This window comes from Manis pentadactyla, chromosome 2, assembly GCF_030020395.1.
Source record: "Manis pentadactyla isolate mManPen7 chromosome 2, mManPen7.hap1, whole genome shotgun sequence".
NCBI lineage: Eukaryota > Metazoa > Chordata > Mammalia > Pholidota > Manidae > Manis > Manis pentadactyla.
Window position 1 is genome coordinate 142,112,344 of NC_080020.1, and position 19,620 is coordinate 142,131,963.

Sequence of the window (19,620 nt, forward strand, 5' to 3'; positions counted from 1 at the left end):
GCAAAATGGGAATAGAGGGCAAGTACCTCAACATAATAAAGGCCATCTATGATAAACCCACAGCCAACATTATATTGAACAGCGAGAAGTTGAAAGCATTTCCTCTGAGATCGGGAACTAGGCAGGGATGCCCACTCTCCCCACTGTTATTTAACATAGTACTGGAGGTCCTAGCCATGGCAATCAGACACAACAAAAAAATAGAAGTAATACAGATTGGTAAAGAAGAAATTAAACTGTCACTATTTGCAGATTACATGATACTGTACATAAAAAACCCTAAAGACTCCACCCCAAAACTGCTAGACCTGATAGCAGAATACAGCAAAGTTGCAGGATACAAAATCAACACACAGAAATCTGTAGCTTTCCTATACACTAACAATGAACCAACAGAAAGAGAAATCAGGAAAACAACTCCATTCACAATTGCATCAAAAAGAATAAAATACCTAGGAATAAACCTAACCAAAGAAGTGAAAGACTTATACTCTGAAAACTACAAGTCACTCTTAAGAGAAATTAAAGGGGACACTAACAGATGGAAACTCATCCCATGCTCATGGCTAGGAAGAATTAATATCGTCAAAATGGCCATCCTGCCCAAAGCAATATACAGATTTGATGCAATCCCTATGAAACTACCAGCAACATTCTTCAATGAACTGGAACAAATAATTCAAAACTTCATATGGAAACACCAAAGACCCCAAATAGCCAAAGCAATCCTGAGAAAGAAGAATAAAGTAGGGGGGATCTCACTCCCCAACTTCAAGCTCTACTATAAAGCCATAGTAATCAAGACAATTTGGTACTGGCACAAGAACAGAGCCACAGACCAATGGAACAGACTAGAGAATCCAGACATTAACCCAGACATATATGGACAATTAATATTTGATAAAGGAACCATGGACATACAATGGCGAAATGACAGTCTCTTCAACAGATGGTGCTGGCAAAACTGGACAGCTACATGTTGGAGAATGAAACTGGACCACTGTCTAACCCCATATACAAAAGTAAACTCAAAATGGATCAAAGACCTGAATGTAAGCCATGAAACCATTAAACTCTTGGAAGAAAACATAGGCAAAAACCTCTTAGACATAAACATGAGTGACCTCTTCTTGAACATATCTCCCCGGGCAAGGAAAACAACAGCAAAAATGAACAAGTGGGACTCTATTAAGCTGAAAAGCTTCTGTACAGCAAAAGACACCATCAATAGAACAAAAAGGAACCTTACAGTATGGGAGAATATATTTGAAAATGGCACATCTGATAAAGGCTTTACTTCCAGAATATATAAAGAGCTCACACACACGCCTCAACAAACAAAAAACAAATAACCCAATTAAAAAATGGGCAGAGGAACTGAACAGACAGTTCTCCAAAAAAGAAATACAGATGTCCAAGAGAGACATGAAAAGATGCTCCACATCACTAATTATCAGAGAAATGCAAATTAAAACTACAATGAGATATCACCTCACACCAGTAAGGATGGCTGCCATCCAAAAGACAACAACAAATGTTGGCGAGGCTGTGGAGAAAGGGGAACCCTCCTACACTGCTGGTGGGGATGTAAATTAGTTCAACCATTGTGGAAAGCAGTATGGAGGTACATCAAAATGCTCAAAACAGACTTACCATTTGACCCAGGAATTGCACTCCTAGGAATTTACCCTAAGAATGCAGCAATCAAGTTTGAGAAAGACCAGTGCACCCCTATGTTTATTGCAGCACTATTTACAATAGCCAAGAATTGGAAGCAACCTAAATGTCCATCAATAGATGAATGGATAAAGAAGATGTGGTACATATACACAATGGAATACTACTCAGCCATAAGAAAGGGCAAATCCTACCATTTGCAGCAACATGGATGGAGCTGGAGAGTATTATGCTAAGTGAAACAAGCCAAGCGGAAAAAGGGAAATACCAAATGATTTCACTCATCTGTGGAGTATAAGAACAAAGGAAAAACTGAAGAAACAAAACAGCAGCAGAATCACAGAACTCAAGAATGGACTAACAGGTACCAAAGGGAAAGGGACTGGCGAGGATGGGTGGGTAGAAAGGGATAAGGAGGGGGAAGAAGAAGGGGGATATTAAGATTAGCATGCATGGGGGGGTGGGAGAAAGTGGAGGGCTGTACAACACAGAAAAGGCAAGTAGTGATTCTGTAACATTTTGCTATGCTGATGGATAGTGACTGTAAAGGGGTTTATAGGGGGAACCTGGTATAGGGGAGAGCCTAGTAAACATAATATTCGTCATGCAAGTGTAGAGTAATGATACCAAAAAAAAAGGCAGTTCCTGTGTGGTGACCTCCAATGAGTTCTACACAATGATATAAAGGGCATGTAAAAGTGTAGGCAAAGTGTCTGTTTGTGTTCATACAGAGGATCAAAGCCTAATTTGGCTACCCTGAAAATGAACTAAGATACGATATGAAAAAGAACTTCCAACATCAGCACTCTCTGGAAGACTCATGCCAGAAGATGATCATCAAAAAAACCCCAACAAAGATCCATACACTGCTACAGGTGTAGATGCACTCATCCCACCAGTTCCTGGACTTGCCATGGGAATGAAGAAGGAGATATCTAAGCTGGCCTGTGCATACAGTAACACAACAAATTTGACTGGATCTATACGGTTGGAACTCAACCAAGAATCAGGAGAAGTGCAAATTGTAGCACTCCAAAATCTTACAACTACAGACTATTTACTGTTAAAACAACATATGGGTTGTGAAAAGTTCCCAGGAATGGGTTATTTTAATTTGTCTGATTTCTCTCAGACTGTTCAAGTTCAGTTGGACAATATCCACCATATCATAGATAAGTTTTCACAAATGCCTAAGGTGCCTAACTGGTTTTCTTGGTTTCACTGGAGATGGCTGGTAATTACAGGTATGCTTTGGTTATGTAACTGTAGTCCTATTATGTTAATGTGTGTGCGCAATTTAATTAGTAGTTTAAAACCTATACATGCTGAAGTTACTCTACAAGAAGATATGTCAAAGAAATAGTCAATCTTCCCATGTTTTCTTCCGCCTGCTACTTCCATAGCTTTTCTTCTTCTTTCCTAATTACAACCCTTAAATAGAACTCATGCCTCATATCAAATTTACCGAGTATCATAATTCTTCCAAGTGGTAAAGATACCTCAAGACAAATGCTGGGCATAGAAGCCACAGGGCATAAATATGCAAAGAAGTAAAAAGCTAACCTTTGCAAACAATAAGGCTTCTCTCTCACTTACCAACTTTACATTTCCCTGTATGGCCCCGGAAGATGACTGGTTAGCCAGAGACGGGTAAGATTCCTCAAGGGAGGAACAACCTAAGACAGGCACAATCGCAGGGGGCTCATCAGGTGAGAAATTGGGGATCAACAGAGGTGAGGCTTAGAACCTCACCCCCCCTGTTTTGAGAGAAATCTTCTGCATACGTGGATGTTTTATTGCCCTTGTCTAGCTTGGATTAACACATAGTCTACAGGCACACACCTGATCATCTACATTTGCTCTCTTACAACACTGAACTATGTTTTCTACCTTTATCTTGTATCTACCTACCACTTCAGCATTTTATTAAAAATAATAATAATAAAGAGAGAAATGTGGTATTCACATATAAATCAAGTATAAAAATCAAATGAGTATTCATATTTGAACTGACTGTTTATAGTTCATAATGCATGAGCAAAACCGAAAGTTTGTATGAGGACTGCCCTTGTACTGTTCACAATGTAACTTATTCACTATGTAAGAATTTGTTCTCCATGTAAGAACTTGTTCGTTATGCTTCAGAAGATTGGAGACTGACGAAAATTAGGCTTGGGGTGGATTAATGATTTTGCATTGAGCATTGACTCCCCTATACAGAATTTTATTGTTGTTAACAACCATTTGATCAATAAATATGAGATATGCCCTCAAAAAAAAAAAAAGAAGAGGTGATGATCTGTAAGGATTAGACAGGTCAGGGAACTTTATGGAGGAATTCAATTTTATGAATTCTGTTGAGTACCTCAGCCACACAAGGTGCTGCTCCACTTGGGGGCTACAATCATTATGGGGATTCTGGAGAGTTGGAGGAGTTGAGGGGGCCTGACTGCACCTTCTCCCAATTGCACACCAAATGCACACCTACGCACAGAACATTTTACCCTATTGAAGAACAGAGACCGAAGTGAGCACTTTCTTTACAGTAATGGACAGAATGATCAATAAAAAGCAGTAGGCAAGATGGAGACATGGGAACCCCACCCCCATTGGCCAGGGGGTAGGGGAGAGCATCCCAGAGAGCAGGTATGAACTCCCCGCCCTGAGGTACTTTGTGGTTCAAAGTGTGGCTAGACCATAAGTGAAAGAACCCAATTTTCAGAACTGAACACTTACTGCTTGGCAAGGAAACTGTTGGAAGCAATCCCGGATGGAAGGAGCTACCAGCACATGTTTGTGCTCCTTCAACACATCTTAGGAGGGCCAGAAGCAGGGTCTGGGTGCACACGCCAATCTCAGATGTGGTCTGGGCGGCCTCCTGGCCCTTGCCTATACCCAGAAACATCTACAGAAGATCCAGCAGTTCCACTTTGGTACCTGCTGCCATCCACCAGCCCGACAGGGAGTGTGCACAAAACTGCAGGCTGGCGCCCTGGTGCCAGAATTCCCCAGAGTGGCACAGAGCACCCGCACGCATATGTGTGAGGAGACACAGAGGCTTAGCTGGTGCCAACCCAGAAGTTACCAGGCATGTCCTCCTACCTGCCACTTGCCCACGACCCTTCCTCATCAGTATAGAACCAACAGATGTTCACCCAGAAGCCCCTTCAACAGCCCACCATACTCTGCCTGCCAAAACTATGCCCTGGGAGCCCCAGCATCAGGAAAAGTTTGTCTCACACCTAATCCAACGCCAGCCTGCCAGAGCCGTGAGGCTCAAGGCTACTCAAGGGATATTCCTATACAAAGCCAATTCTTAATTACTGGGAGAGTGAGCCCTTCCAACTAATTCATAGAATCAAGCACAGAAAGTCGGACAAAATAAGGAGACAGAGGAATATGCTCCAAACAACAGAACAAGAAAAAAACCCAGGAAAAAAGCTAAATGAACCAGAGTTAATCATTTTACCTGATAAGGAGTTTAAAGCAGTTTTTTTATTAAAGTATCGTTGATATACAATCTTTTGATGGTTTCACATTCACAACATGGTGGTTCAACATTCATCCATATTATCAAGTCCTCACCCCCTCCAGTGTGGTCACTATCAACATAGTAAGATACTGAGTCATTATATTCTCCATGCTGTACTACCATCCCAGTGACATACCTATATTGTGATCATGAATTATAGTGTCCCTTAATCCCCTTCTCCCTCCCCTCCCACATTCCCAGCCCCTCCCCTATGGTAACCACTAGTCTCTTCTTGGTGTCTGTGAGTCTACTGCTTTTTTTGTTCCTTCTGTTTTGCTTTGTTTTTAAACTCCACAAATGAGTGAAACCATTTGGCATTTGTCTTTCTCCACCTGGCTTATTTCACTGAGCATAATACCCTCTAGATCCATCCATGTTGTTGCAAATGGCAAGATTTTTTTTTCTTTTTGTGGCTTAATAATAATCTATTATGTGTATGTACCACATCTTCTTTATCTGTTCATCTATTGACGGAAACTGAGGGAATGGAAAGAGATATTTAATCAAATGGGTTGCTTTCATATCTTGGCTATTGTAAATAGTGCAGCAGTAAACATAGGGGTTCATACGTCTTTTCACAATGGGGATCTTGTTTCCTTCATGTAAATTCCTGGAAGTGGAATTACTGGCTCAAATGGTATTTTTAGTTTTAGGTTTTTGAGGAATCTTCATATTGCTTTCCACAATTGTTGCAGCAGTTTACATTCCTACCAACAGGAGAAAGGGTCCCCTTTCTCCACATCCTCGCCTGCATTTGGTATTTCTTGTGTTTTGAATAGTGGCCATTCTGACTCGTGTGAGGTGATATCTCATTGTGGTTTTAATTTGCATTTCCCTGATAATTAGCCACGTGGGGCATCTTTTCATGGCCCTGTTGGCCACCCATATTGTAAAGCAGTGGTTTTAAAGATACTCTCCAAACTTGAGAAAACAATGGTGGAACTCAAGGGGAACTTCAACAAAGATATAGAAAAATCTAAGAAGGAACCAATCAGTGATGATGAATTCAATAGATGAAATAAAAAGTACACTAGAGGGAATGAACAACAGACCAGAGGATACAGAATGGATCCGTGACTTGGAAGATGGACTAAAGGGAAACACTCACACTGAATAGGAGAAGGAAGAGAATTAAAAGAGATGAGGGTAGGGTAAGAGAGCTCTGGGACAACATCAGATGTCCTAACATCTGTGTTATAGGAGCCCCAAAAGGAGAAGAGAGAGAGAAAGGAGTGGAAAACTTATTTGAAGAAATGATAGCTGGAAGCTTTCTTAACCTAGGGAAGGAAACAGTCTCCCAGGTCCAGGAAGCAGAGAGTGCTCCAAACAAGATGACCCCGAGGAGGTCACACCAAGACACATTGTCATTAAAATGCAAAATCAAAGACAAAAATCTTAAAAACCACAAGAGAAGGGCAGCAAATTATATATAAAGGAAACCCCATAAGGCTATCAGCTGATATTTCAGCAGAAACTCTATAAGATAGAAGAGAGTGACATGATATACTCAAAATGCTGAAAGGAAAAAATTTCCAACCAAGCATGCTTTACCCATCAAGGTTATTGTTCAGAATTGAAAGAGAGATAAGGAACTTCACAGATAAATATGTTAAGAGTTCACCAATACTAAACCAGCCTATGAGAAATGTTAAAAAGGGACTTCTTTAGGAGGAAAAGAAAAGATCCTAACTAAAAGCAAGAAATGTAAGAAAGGGAAAGTTTTCCATTGGTAACACAAACATATAGCAGAGGTAGAAGATCTGTTTACTTAAAAGCTAGTATGAAAGTCAAAAAGACCAAAATAGCAAAGCCAATTACATCTAAGAATTGGTTAAGGGAATCACTAAATTAAAAAGTGTAAAAGAAGATATTATATACATAAAACATGGGGAGGGGGAGTAATAAATGTACTCTTAGAATGCATGTGAACTTCAGTGACCATCAGTGTAATATAAATTGTTATATTCATAGGATATCATGTAAGAACCTCATGGCAATGACAAACCAAAAACTTACGATACACAAAAAAAGAACAACAAGGGAACACAACCATAACACTAAAGAAAGTCATAAAACACAAAAAAAGAGAGGAAGAAAGGATCATAGAAGAGCTAAAAAAATAACCAGGAATCATTTAACAAAATGGCAATAAGTACATACATATTGATAATTTAAATGTAAATGGACTAACTGCTCCAATCAAAAGAGATATGGTGACCGAATGGATAAAAAACCAAGACCCTTCTATTTGCTGCCTGTAAGAGACCCACTTCAAACTTAAAGACATGCACAGACTGAAACTGAGGGGATGGAAAGAGATATTCTAATCAAACAGGGATGAAAAAAAAAGCTGGAGGGTCAATATTTACATGAGCAAAGTAGACTGCAAAACAAAGAAAGTATCAAGAGACAAAGAAGGACATGATGAAAGGATCAGTCCAACAAAAGGATATACCATTATAAATATCTGTGCAACCAGCATAAGAGCACTTAAATATATAAAGCAAGTACAGACCTAAAGGGAGAAATATATAGCAATGCAATAATAGTAGGAGACTTTGACACCCCACCTACATGTGGCTAGATTATTCAGACAATATAAATAAGGAAACAGAGGCATTGAATATGACACCTCAGGCCAAATGGACTTAACAGGTCTATGCAGAACATTCAAAACAAAAACAACAGAATACACATTGCACATGGAATGTTCTCCAGAGTAGATCATATATTAGGGCACAAAACAAATCTGTACAGATTTAGGAAGATTGAAATTGTATCAAGCATTTTTTCATGCCACAATGTTATGAAACTAGAAATTACAGAGAAAACGGGAAACAAACACATGGAAGCTAAACAACATGCTTTAAATAATCAATGAATAGATCAAAGGAAATGAAACAGTACATGGAGTCAAAAAAGAAATACAAATGGTTCAAAATGGATGCAGCAAAAGCAGTTCTAAGAGGGAAGTTCATACCATTACAGGCCTACCTTAAGAAACAAGAACAGTCTCAACAATCTAACCTTACACTTAAAGGAACTAAAAAAAGAAAGACAAACAAACCACAAGGTTAGTAAAAGGAAGAACATTATAAAGATCAGAGCATAAATGGATAAAATAGAGACTAAAAAAACAGTGAAACCAAGAGCTGGTTCTTTGAGAAGATAAACAAAAATAGACAAACCTTTAGCCAGACTTATCAAGAAAAAAAGGGCATAAAATCAGAAATGAAAAAGAAGTTACAACTGACACCACAGACATTCAAAGAATTACAAGAGAATCCTATGAATAATTATATGTCAATAAACTGGACACCCTAGAAGAAATGGTTAAATTCCTAGAAACATACAAGACTGAACCAAGAAGAAACAGAAAGTCTAAACAGACTGATTACTAGTAACGGAATTGAATTGGTAATCAAAAACTCCCAACAAACAAAAGTGTAGGACCTGATGGCTTTACAGGTGAGTTCTACCAATCATTTAAGGAAGTGCTAATATCCATTCTCCTTAAAGTATTCTAAAATATAAAAGAGATAGGAATACTCCAAAATCATTTTGTGAGACCAGCATTACTAATACCAAAACCAGACACTGGAGAAAAATAATATTACAGACTAATATACCTGATGAACATAGATGCAAAAATCCCCAACTAAGTATTAAGGAACCGAATTAAAAAATACATGAAAAGGATCATTCACCACAACCAAGTGGGACTTATTCCAGGGATGCAAGGATGGTACAATATCTGCAAATGAATCAATGTGATACACTGCATTAACAAAAGGAAAGGTAAAAACCATGGGATCATCTCAATAAATGCTGAAAAAGCATTTGACAAAATTCAACATCCATTCATGATAAAAACTCTGAACTAAGTGGGTATAAAGGGAATATACTGCATCACATAATAAAGGCCATATATGACAAACCTACAGCCAACATCATACTCAGTGGCAAAAAGCTGAAAGCTTTTCCTCTAAGATCAGGAACAAGACAAGGATGTCCACCCTCACCAACTTTATTCATCACAGTGCTGGAGGTCCTAGCCATGGCAGTCAGACAAAATGAAGAGATAAAAGACATCCAAATTGGTAAGGAAGAAGTAAAACTGAGACTATTTGCATGACATTATACTATATATAGAAAACCTAAAGATTCCACCAAAAAGCTATTAAAGCTAAGAAATGAATTCAGTAAAGTTGCAGGATATAAAATCAATATACAGAAATCTGTTGCATTCTATATGCTAATAACAAACTAGCAGAAAGAAAAATCAAGAGAACAATTACATCAAAAAGAACAAAATACCTAATAAACTTAACCAAGGAGGTGAAAAACCTGTACTCTGAAAACCATGACATTGATGAAAGAAATTGAGAAAACCACAAATAAATGGAAATCTGTCCCATGCTAATGGATAGGAGAATTAACATTGTCAAAATGGCCATGCTGCCTGAAGCAATTTACAGATTCAGTGCAATCCCTATCAAAATACCAGTGGTATTTTCAGTGAACTAGAACAAATAATCCTAAGACTTGTATTGAACCACACACACAAAAATTAGCCAGTGCAATCTTGACAAAGAACAAAGCAGGGTATATCCCACTTCCTGATTTCAAGCTATACTAACAAAGCTACAGTGATTAAAACAGTATGGTACTGGCACAAGAGTAGACCCAAAGATCAATGGAATGGAATAGAGAGCCAAAATATAAACCCACACATATGTGATCAATTAATATATGACAAAAGAGGCAAGAATATCTAATGGGGGAAAAAAGCCTCGTCAATAAATGGCATTGGGAAAACTGGACAGTTATATGCAAGAGAATGAAACTAAATCACTGTCATACCATACACAAAAGTAAACTCGAAATGGATTAAGACGTAAAAATCTCATAGAAGAAAACATAGGCAGGAATTTTCTTGAACATCAGCATGAATAATTTTTTCTAGAAACATCTGGGCAAGGGAAACAAAAGGAAAAATGAACAGATAGGACTACATTAAACTAAAAAACTTCTGCAGAGCAAAGAAAACCAATAAAACAAAAAAGCAACCAATAGTATGGTAGAATATATATTTTCAAATGATATATCCAATATGGAGCTAATATCCAAAACACATAAAGAACTCAACAACACCAAAAACAGCCCAATTAAAAATGTGCAGAGGACCCAAATAGACATTTTTCCAAAAAAGACATATAGATGACCAACAGGCACATGAAAAGATGCTCCATATCGCTAATTATCAGGGAAATGAAAATCAAAACCACAATGAGGTATCACCTCACACTGGTCAGAATGGCCACTATCCAAAAGATAAGAAATAACAAGTGTTGGGGAGGGTGTGGAGAAAAGGGAACCCTCCTACCCTGTTGGTGGGAATGTAAATTGGTACAACCACTGTGGAAAGCAGCATGGAGGTTCCTCAAGAAGCTAAAAAATAGAAATTCCATACGACTCAGCAATTCCATTTATGCGGAAGTTCCCAAGGAAAACAAAATCACTAATTTGAAAAGATATATGCACACTTAGGTTTATTGCAGCATGATTTACAATAGCCAAGATATGCAAGGAACCCATGTGCCATCAATAGATGAATGGATAAAGAAGTGGTGCATATACACAATTCAATATTGCTCAGCCATAAAAAAGATCTTGTCGTTTGCCACAACTTGGATGGACCTAGAGGGTATTATGCTATGTGAAATAAGTCAGACAGAAAAAGACAAATGCTGTATGATTTCACTTATGTGTAGAATCTAAAAAACAAAACAAAGAGAAATAGACCCATAAATACTGACAATGCACTGTTGGTTACAGTAGGTGAGGAAGTGGGGGATGGGTGAAATAGGTGAAGTTGGTAAAGTGGTACAGACTTAAAATTATCAGTTAGTTATATGAATGAATGTACAGCATAGACAATTGAACCAATTTGGTATGGTATCTTGGTATGGTAGCAGGGGGTAACTACACTAAACAGTGTTGAGCATTTAGTAAAATATGTAATTATAGAGTCACTATGTTATACATCTGAAACCAATATAATATTGTATATCAACTATATTCCAGTAAACAAAGGTCATTATGAAGGTGTCCAGGGAATTTGGCAGAGGAACGTTTGCTGTTACTTTCACGTGGAAACCAAAAGTCACTTAATGAGAATAGCCAAGAGTAGCAACTAGAGTAGTATAGGCAGTGATTTAGCTACCCAAATGAAGTGGACCTTTCACAACCTAATCCGGAAGTGATTCCCAGGGTGCTGTGCACGCACAGTTGGATATGATTTGCATCTTGAAGAATGGATAGAAAGAAACAACTAAAGTGAAAAAGCATGCCAGAAGGAGCTCTGATGTGAGCATTCAGAGCTCAGGGTGTGATGGGACTGTCCTTTGTTTATAACTAAAGGAAATGAAACCATGCCTTTCCTCCTTACTACATTAATGCTTTGTATGAATCTGATTTAAGAAGCAGAAGTGATGGAATTTTACAAATACATTTTTAGCTATTATTGCTCATGCCTTCTCCCAGTTAAATGTGTGTGGCCCAGTCTGGTTACAATGAGATGCCTAGTCTCATTCAGCAGTCTGGGGATGTGGGAACTTTTGTGAGAAGGCAAATGGACCCAGTATTTAAATGATTGTGAAACTGAATTGGGGTAAATCCAATGAATGTCATTTCTACAAAGAAGTGTAAAGCGCAAGTTGTCCTGATGGTTCTGAAGTGCCGCCTTTGTGCGTGCATGCCCTGCACAATTTGTTTTATTACTGAAGTTGTTTAGATAGATACTAACTTTATTAATTGGTGAAAATATAGATCTCAAATGTACAGGTACATAAATATCTTATTAGGGTAACATGAATGTGTTGTGTTAACTATTTAAATAATTATGTTTTAGCTACCAACCAATAGTTGACTACATAGATGCTCAATTTGAGGCTTATCTCCAAGAGGAACTGAAGATTAAACGCTCTCTCTTTAACTACCATGATTCTCGCATCCACGTGTGCCTGTACTTCATCTCACCCACGGGCCACTCTCTGAAGACACTGGACCTCTTAACCATGAAGAGCCTTGACAGCAGGGTGGGTTTGGAAAAGCAATCAATGCAGCAGGCTCATTTTGAACTATTAAAATCTCTTTGTGATGAGTATACCTATCATAACTTTTATTCTGTGCATTTTGAAAGCATTTCATAGCTATCTTAGGTTATATTCCAGAGAAATTCCATTTGGAAGATCAGATGCAAAGAAAAAACTTTAACATAAAATTTCAGCCCCCCTTTAGTAATTGCCAGAATGTGGGTCTCCATTTACATTTTTAAATACAGAACTTATTGGACACTAATTTTACTTTGTGACACTTAAGTGAAAAGAGTTGGCAGAGATTAAGATCTGATGTGTTGTCATGTATTATGTAAATTATGTCTTACTTTGAACCTTCCCAGGAAAACCTATTGTTGATTTTCTGAGCTAGTGAGTTATATATAAATTCAGGGAGCTATAAAATTATGTAATCTGCAAATGAACTCACTTCAGATTTTTTTAGATTAAAAGATGGCTAAAGACTGGTATCTTGCACTAGAAAATCTCCAGAGTTTTCCTGTAAACTCTGATGGTGTGTCAATTGCAACTTTCATCATCCAGGCTAATAATTTTATAAGGTAGGATTCATAAAAAATGGCACACTGGCCATGTCTGCTTTCTGTATAGAGATCAGCATGGAAAGCATGAAGAACTGCTTAGTGAAGCCTTGGTATGTAGATTGATTGACTTTTGACTAGTTGCACAGTCCCCTGGCTTTAGCAAAACCTGGAGAAGCTTATGTGGAGTCTGGTCATCTGATCAGATGTTCTAGCCATTTAGCCAGTTACAGTTATAGTTGAGTCTGATTTTGTAGAAATTCATATTTATTAAAGGAGCATAAAAACAATAGTGTGCATCTTCGTCATAGCCAGACAAAAGCGCCAGATGGCATCGTTTGTGTAAAGGTCATAGAAACTGGTGTTGGTGGAGGCTGGTTGTAAATATGGGCTCCGTCACTTAATAGCTATGTGTTCTTGGGCAAATTTCTTTAGCCCTCTGAGCCTCAGTTTCCCCATCACTGAAATAAAAACTAGGAAGAATTACCTACCTCAAGGGGCAGATGTGATGATTAATTAAGTTGTTAGTTTATCCTTAACTTGTATTCTTAAAAGCAGAACGCTATGCAGTGTGGCATGGAAAGTTACCTTATCTTTTGCATTGAGTGCCAGGTTGCCATCCCTGGGCACACTTGTTACTTTCGCTCCTCCAGTAAACAGATCAGCGTTACATTTAGCTTTCAGTCCACGCTGTGCCCAGCACATTTGTAGTGTTCCTGGCTGGGAATGCCTGAGGAGTACCTCAGCTGTGTGTACTCACAGTGAGCCTGCAGACATCCTCCCCCCACCAGGGCCAATGCCAAGGCTAGGCGGTGCCTGTGGTTCTTACTGTGATCACAGGATGCACTTCAGCAAGAAACCATCCAGGAACTTTGGAAAATAAGGTTTGTTACTCACGGATCCTGGAGGATACACAGCACACCCAAGGGCCACACAGAGATCAGGAGGAGGAGGGAGGCGAGCACGAACCTGGTTTGGCCTTTATCATGGTCTGAGGTTGGGGTGTCTAGAGCTTCTTGGGCTCATGCTTCGTTAACAAATTTAAAGCATCAGGCAGGGAATTAGGGTGAGAGAAGGGAGAAGTGGCCTGGTTCCTTTGTTGTTTTGCTAGCAGCTGTGTCAGATGGCTGGTGATATGTGCATTCCATGTGAATGTCTGAGATAGGGGCCTCAGCAATTGAAAAGCTTGTCAGGCACTTACACTAAAGCCTGGTTCTGCTATTTATTGTGGAAGCTATTTATAAGTTATTAACTTGGCACAATTTATTGAATACCTAAGTATTTAACATTGAAACCAAGAACTTGGCATCACATTTTTATGTATTTTGACAAATTTAACATGAAAACTACCCACAATTATTGGAAAGTCTTCTGCCATACATTTTATGGATATTTGGGGAAATTTTATCTTATTTGAAGCATATTTAGGAATAGTAAATCCAAATATACACAGTAAATCTGTGAAATTGGAGAAGAGAAAGACATTTAAGGATAGAATAAGAAATATGATTTTTACCTTTCACTCATTCTGAAAATTACATTGATACCTCATTCTCTTGACACACATGACTGGCCTGAAGTTTTTCCACTAAAAAAAACCTAAATAACCAAAAATCAACAGATCCCTAAATCTGTGGAGTCATCACTCTTTTGTGGGACATTAATCTTACAGAAGCAGCTTCACAGGTTTTGTTGGTCCTCATGACCCCACCTCTCTTCTGGACAGTGATAAGACTTCAGTTAATGCTGAGAAAATTATTTCTTAAAGCCGTGAACATTTTTGGTTGGTATACATAAAATCTCCTTCCTTAGACAACCAGGTGAGAGTCTGATGACGGGTGCAGATTGGATGGATTAATCGGGAAAGTGGGACCTGCTGCTTGAGAGGCTGCAGAGACTTAACCTGTCGCAAGTGTTGCTTGGGGATCAATCCCCCATTAGTTAGTGCTTAGATTATTAAGAAGTAAAGCATCCTTAGTGAAGTAAGCAGACATTTCAGCTTACTGCCTATATTTACTTATTTTGTATATGATAGATTTTGAGAGGAGGGAAGAAAATGTGAGATTTCTAAACCTATTCAGAGGAAATACTGTAAGGGCTCCTTTTTAAAAGCAGTTATTGCAAGGCAGCCTCTGCAGGAATGATTGTATAGAGGTGTCTCGTAAGAACGATAGCCAGTGCTTATCTAAGTCAGGAGTCGGCAAGGCTTCCCAGGCCATGTTGTCTCGAGTAACCACTCGTCTCTGCTGCTGTGGCATGAAAGTGGCCGTAGACAGTATGTAAGTGAATGGGGCCAGCTGTGTTCCAGCAGATCTCTGCTTATATAAACAGGCAGTGAACTGGACCATCGTTTGCCTGTCCCCTCCTAACCCAGGTTAAGAAAATTTGTGAGAGACTGAATGGATTTGAAAGCAGAAACTACAGGATTAAAAAATAAATCCTCAATTATGAGATTTTGTTTTTCTTTATTCTTACTAGGTGAACATTATACCAGTGATTGCCAAAGCTGATGCAATTTCTAAAACTGAATTACAGAAGTTTAAGATCAAGCTCATGAGTGAATTGGTCAGTAATGCTGTCCAGATATACCAGTTCCCAACAGATGATGAAAGTATTGCTAAAATCAATGCTGCAATGAATGTGAGCTCCTAATTGAATACTGATTCTATTTAACATGTGAAAAAACATAATTTATAAGTAACAGTGCTACTAATATGTTTTCAGTTGTTTCTTCAAAAAAACTTAAAGCAAACAGAATTTTTAAAAAGCTCAGTATAGGAAAATGTTTATTTTCTAGAGTTGGGAAAAGTATGATAATATGTTTTTGAGCATTTCTTTCCTTCCCACTTTCACCTAAATAAAGTGGTACATTTGTGAGGTGGAGATACACCTTTTGTAGAACCATACGTACTGCCTTAGAAAGATGGCTATTTTATCCTCTTTAAAAACATAGAAGCCTCCCTTGGAATGCTTTAGAATCTTAAAACCTTTGAGAAGATCTTTCTAATCTGATACTTAAGCTCATTCTCCCTTGCGTTGTCATACATACATATTAAATATTCACACAACTTTTAGCTTAATGTAATTGAAGATAACAGATTTCTTTGTGTTACTTCCTTGAGGCTACACAATTTGTGAAATATTTGGTTATCTTTTGAAGGATAATAGGTTTTGGAGTCAGACAGACTTGATGATACGGTTTTCTGGAACTAAGCCCCCTGAGACTTTATCTTATCTACAAAATTGGGGAATTCATACCTTTGTTAAGGACTGTTGTGAGGGTAGAGCCTTCATTCACTGCCTAACTTGGTGATGTTAAGTAACTGTTCATTCCATTTATATTAAGATACTTAAACTAAATGTATAGAAAGCTGACTAATGTAGAGGAAGTGTTGGGTAATTCCTGTGTGCAATTGTCTTTAGATCTAATTTTTTCTTTAGACCACCTGGAGTAATTTTTCAGAAAGGCATTATTAAGAGGCTAAATGTCAGTTATTAAATATTAAGCCATTCCTATAGCACAATACCTTGCATGTGGGGGTGTTCAATAAGTAATTTCCTTGTTGGGCCTGAAAATGACTCTTATAGAATAGTTGGCACATACTCACTGCCAAGTTTTAAAATCTGAGGCCTAGCAGGTCATTCTGTTTTTAAATAAATTTGTTATTTAATAGGTGTTCATTCTGTAATTTGCATAAAACTTCTCTAGTTGGTCATTTACACACTGGTGAGAGATGTGATCGATGTCATGGTTCCTTTCCAGGGACACTTGCCCTTTGCCGTAGTGGGAAGTATGGATGAGGTCAAAGTTGGAAATAAGATGGTCAAAGCTCGCCAGTACCCCTGGGGTATTGTTCAAGGTAATGAGAGAATGGTGACTTGGATGCAGCATGAATCGCTGGGAGCTGCATGGGGTGCGCCCTCTGGGGTGAGGCCTGCCTTGGATCGTGGTGGGTTGTCAGAAGAGTTGGCTGCATTTGGTTTTAGCCAAGCGTGTAGAGGCGGGGCAGAACCTCCCTGTGGTCCACATCCTATCACCATGCCTCCCCAGCCAGGTGTGCCAGAACGTTCAGAAGGGCGAAGCACTGGTTGGGTAGTTTGAACAAAATTTGAGTGTAAACATAATACTTAAACTAATTACTAGGTAATTTTAGGACAATAAACCATCTTGTAAACTTATATATTTCTGTTCCTTAAAGTATTGCTAGCTATTTCCAAAATAAACAGCCAACTAAAATATTTTAGGATTTATCAAGCATTAAAATTAGTAAGTAGTACTCTCTGGTTCATTTGCTTGTGCTACTAAGAGGGAATGGATTATTCCTACTAGTGTTAGTGTTCCACTGCTGCTTTCTAAAAATTTTATGTTTTGTAATCAGTGAAAAGTATTGACAAAACATGTTTAATGTATAAAACTATAAAACTGATAATTAACAGTGTTGGTCACAGCACATTTATTGTGGCCTTCTGGATGCCATAAACATAGGAGGAAGACCATGTAAGTTTAAGATGACTTAACTAATTTTGAGTAGTGCATAACACAGGATCGTAAAGGCAGCACTATAAAAAGCAGGCAGAATTTACTACTTTGAGGTTTGGGTGAGATGGTGTAACACCTTTTTAAGCACTATTTGAGATGTCCTGAGGATAATTTGTAAGCTGCCAACAAAATACTGGTGAAGTAGCTGAAGCATATGGCAACACAGTGCGTTTCCTTTCTAGTTCTTTGTCCACGGCCACTAACTTGAAAGCACAGGCCTGGTCTGTTAATTAACTCAGTGTGTGATGCTCATTTTCCCTGTAGTGACCAGCTGGCAGTCAGACCCACTTTCCCATGTTTGTTATTTTGGCTGATGTGTGAAATTTGTTCTCCCCTGCTCGCTCCGCAAACGCTGATTGTGTCAGGAATTAAATGTGCCACCGTTTTCGTGTCTCCCGGGCAGTGGAGAATGAGGCGCACTGCGACTTTGTGAAGCTGCGGGAGATGCTCCTCTGCACCAACCTGGAGGACCTGCGGGAGCAGACGCACATGCGCCACTACGAGCTGTACCGGCGCCGCAAGCTAGGCGCCATGGGCTTTGCCGATGTGGGCCCCGGGAAGCAGCCGCGCAGGTGAGCGCCCACCAGGGACGGGTCCGAGAGGGCAGAGCAGGGGCGTGAAAGGAGCAGCTGGCCTGCTGCTCTTACCCAGGTGTCCTTGCTTTGAGGGTCTCTGACTCCTTCTCCAAACCAAGTAGTAAAGTGGAGGGAGATCACTTGGCAACAATCCACTGTTTCTGCACATGCTCAAATGAATAACTGAAGGAAAATCTCATTATTTGGTTTTGGTTTTTTATTTATATGAAAAGGATGAAAGTATGTTTCTATTATTAAAAAGGAAGTTGGAAGGTGAGTTTTGGAGTACCTTAAGCTTACGGAAGTATCTTGTAAAGGGAGAGTGAAAGTGCTTGTAGGAATGCAGTGATTTGACTTTAACATTTTACAGTAGAATTGTAAGAATTTTAGAACCTGATGACCTTCTTGCTCAGTGATTAAAGCATTAAATACTGTTATAAATTTGCTTGTTACTTTTATATGCTGCTATATTCCTGACTTTTATTAAGATATGTAAACATAAAACTCTAATCCCTAACTAAATCAAATTTGACTTGATGTGGTGTTCCAGAACAGTTTTTGTGTGGAGGAAAGCATGAGATCCTTATGACGAACATTATTAGAAACTCCGTTATGAGATGAAGGCTTCCTTTTCCATTTGATTATGTTCATTTCAGGCTTTTGCCTGGCCACTAGTATTTGCACCAGAGTAAACATGAGGAGGAGGGGGCATTAAATGGATGTTGCTATTACATATGACCCTTGGGAAGATGCAATGATAGATGAAGTTACAGTTTTAATTTTTTTCCATCTGTGGATTTAATTAGTGTTTCAGTTCTGGTAGCATAGTAAATTAAGAATTACATCCTTAACCCTCCTCACGAGTTTAGACATGCTGTGCTTCCTGTTATGGGACAGTTCTGATAAAATGATGATTATCTCTGTTGAGGATACATCATCTAGAGTTTGGCTTCCCTAGTGTTTCCCAGAGGGAGACTTCACTTCATTATTCCAAGTGTTGGGTTTTGAGTTTATTCTCCTTGGTTCTTGTCCCCTCCACAGCAAAGAATTGAAGGGCAGAGACACAGTAATGAAGACAGCTAAGGTGTTGCTTGAATGCACTCCAAGGGACGAGCAGACCAGAGTCAAGGTGGACAAAGCAGGTTTACTTGAATAAGGCAGAGGGGAAGGAAAAACTGAGAGGAGAGGGAAGCTCACTGAACAACGAACTGCTCAGCGTGGGGCAGATCCCTTGCCAACTCTTAAAGCCTGTGTCACGTGGCTCCCAGTGTCCACTTGGATCTGCCTGGCCTGGGAACTAAGCCCCTGCCACCCCAAGATTTGGGGGAGCTGCAGAGCCCTGGATGGAGTGAGATGATGTTCAGAGAACTTATCAAAAGCAGAGAAAGGAGGTTTTCAGACGGCTGCTAGAGAGCACAGTCGTACCGCTGCGGTCCTGTGGTGGTCACCGAGGCAACTGGAGCTTGAAAGCCCCAGGTCAGAGCTCTCAGCTGCCCCTCTCTGCTTATCAGAGTGACACACTCAAAGAAAGGGGAGTGCAGGCAACCTCAGAGAAGAGGCATGCTTAAGGGTGCCGGGCCTGGAGTTCTACAGGGCTTCCTGGGTAAGAGTCAGCATAAGGCATGATGTGTACAGGTTT

The 19,620-nt window shown here is 39.2% G+C and overlaps 1 protein-coding gene across 5 annotated transcripts in view; it reads left to right on the forward strand.

Moving 5' to 3' along the window:
* The window catches only part of SEPTIN10 (septin 10), a 112,454-nt gene that overhangs the window by 77,156 nt on the left and 15,678 nt on the right, over positions 1-19,620 (forward strand). For all 5 annotated transcript variants that reach the window (XR_008995708.1, XM_057496857.1, XM_036920469.2 and 2 more), the window contains 4 exons: positions 12,123-12,309; positions 15,345-15,506; positions 16,630-16,726; positions 17,810-17,978. Coding sequence is in view for 4 of the 5 variants with exons in the window: in XM_057496857.1 (XP_057352840.1) it covers positions 12,123-12,309; positions 15,345-15,506; positions 16,630-16,726; positions 17,810-17,978 (615 nt within the window). In the remaining variant the exon portion in view is untranslated. The remainder of the gene's footprint in view (positions 1-12,122; positions 12,310-15,344; positions 15,507-16,629; positions 16,727-17,809; positions 17,979-19,620) is intronic.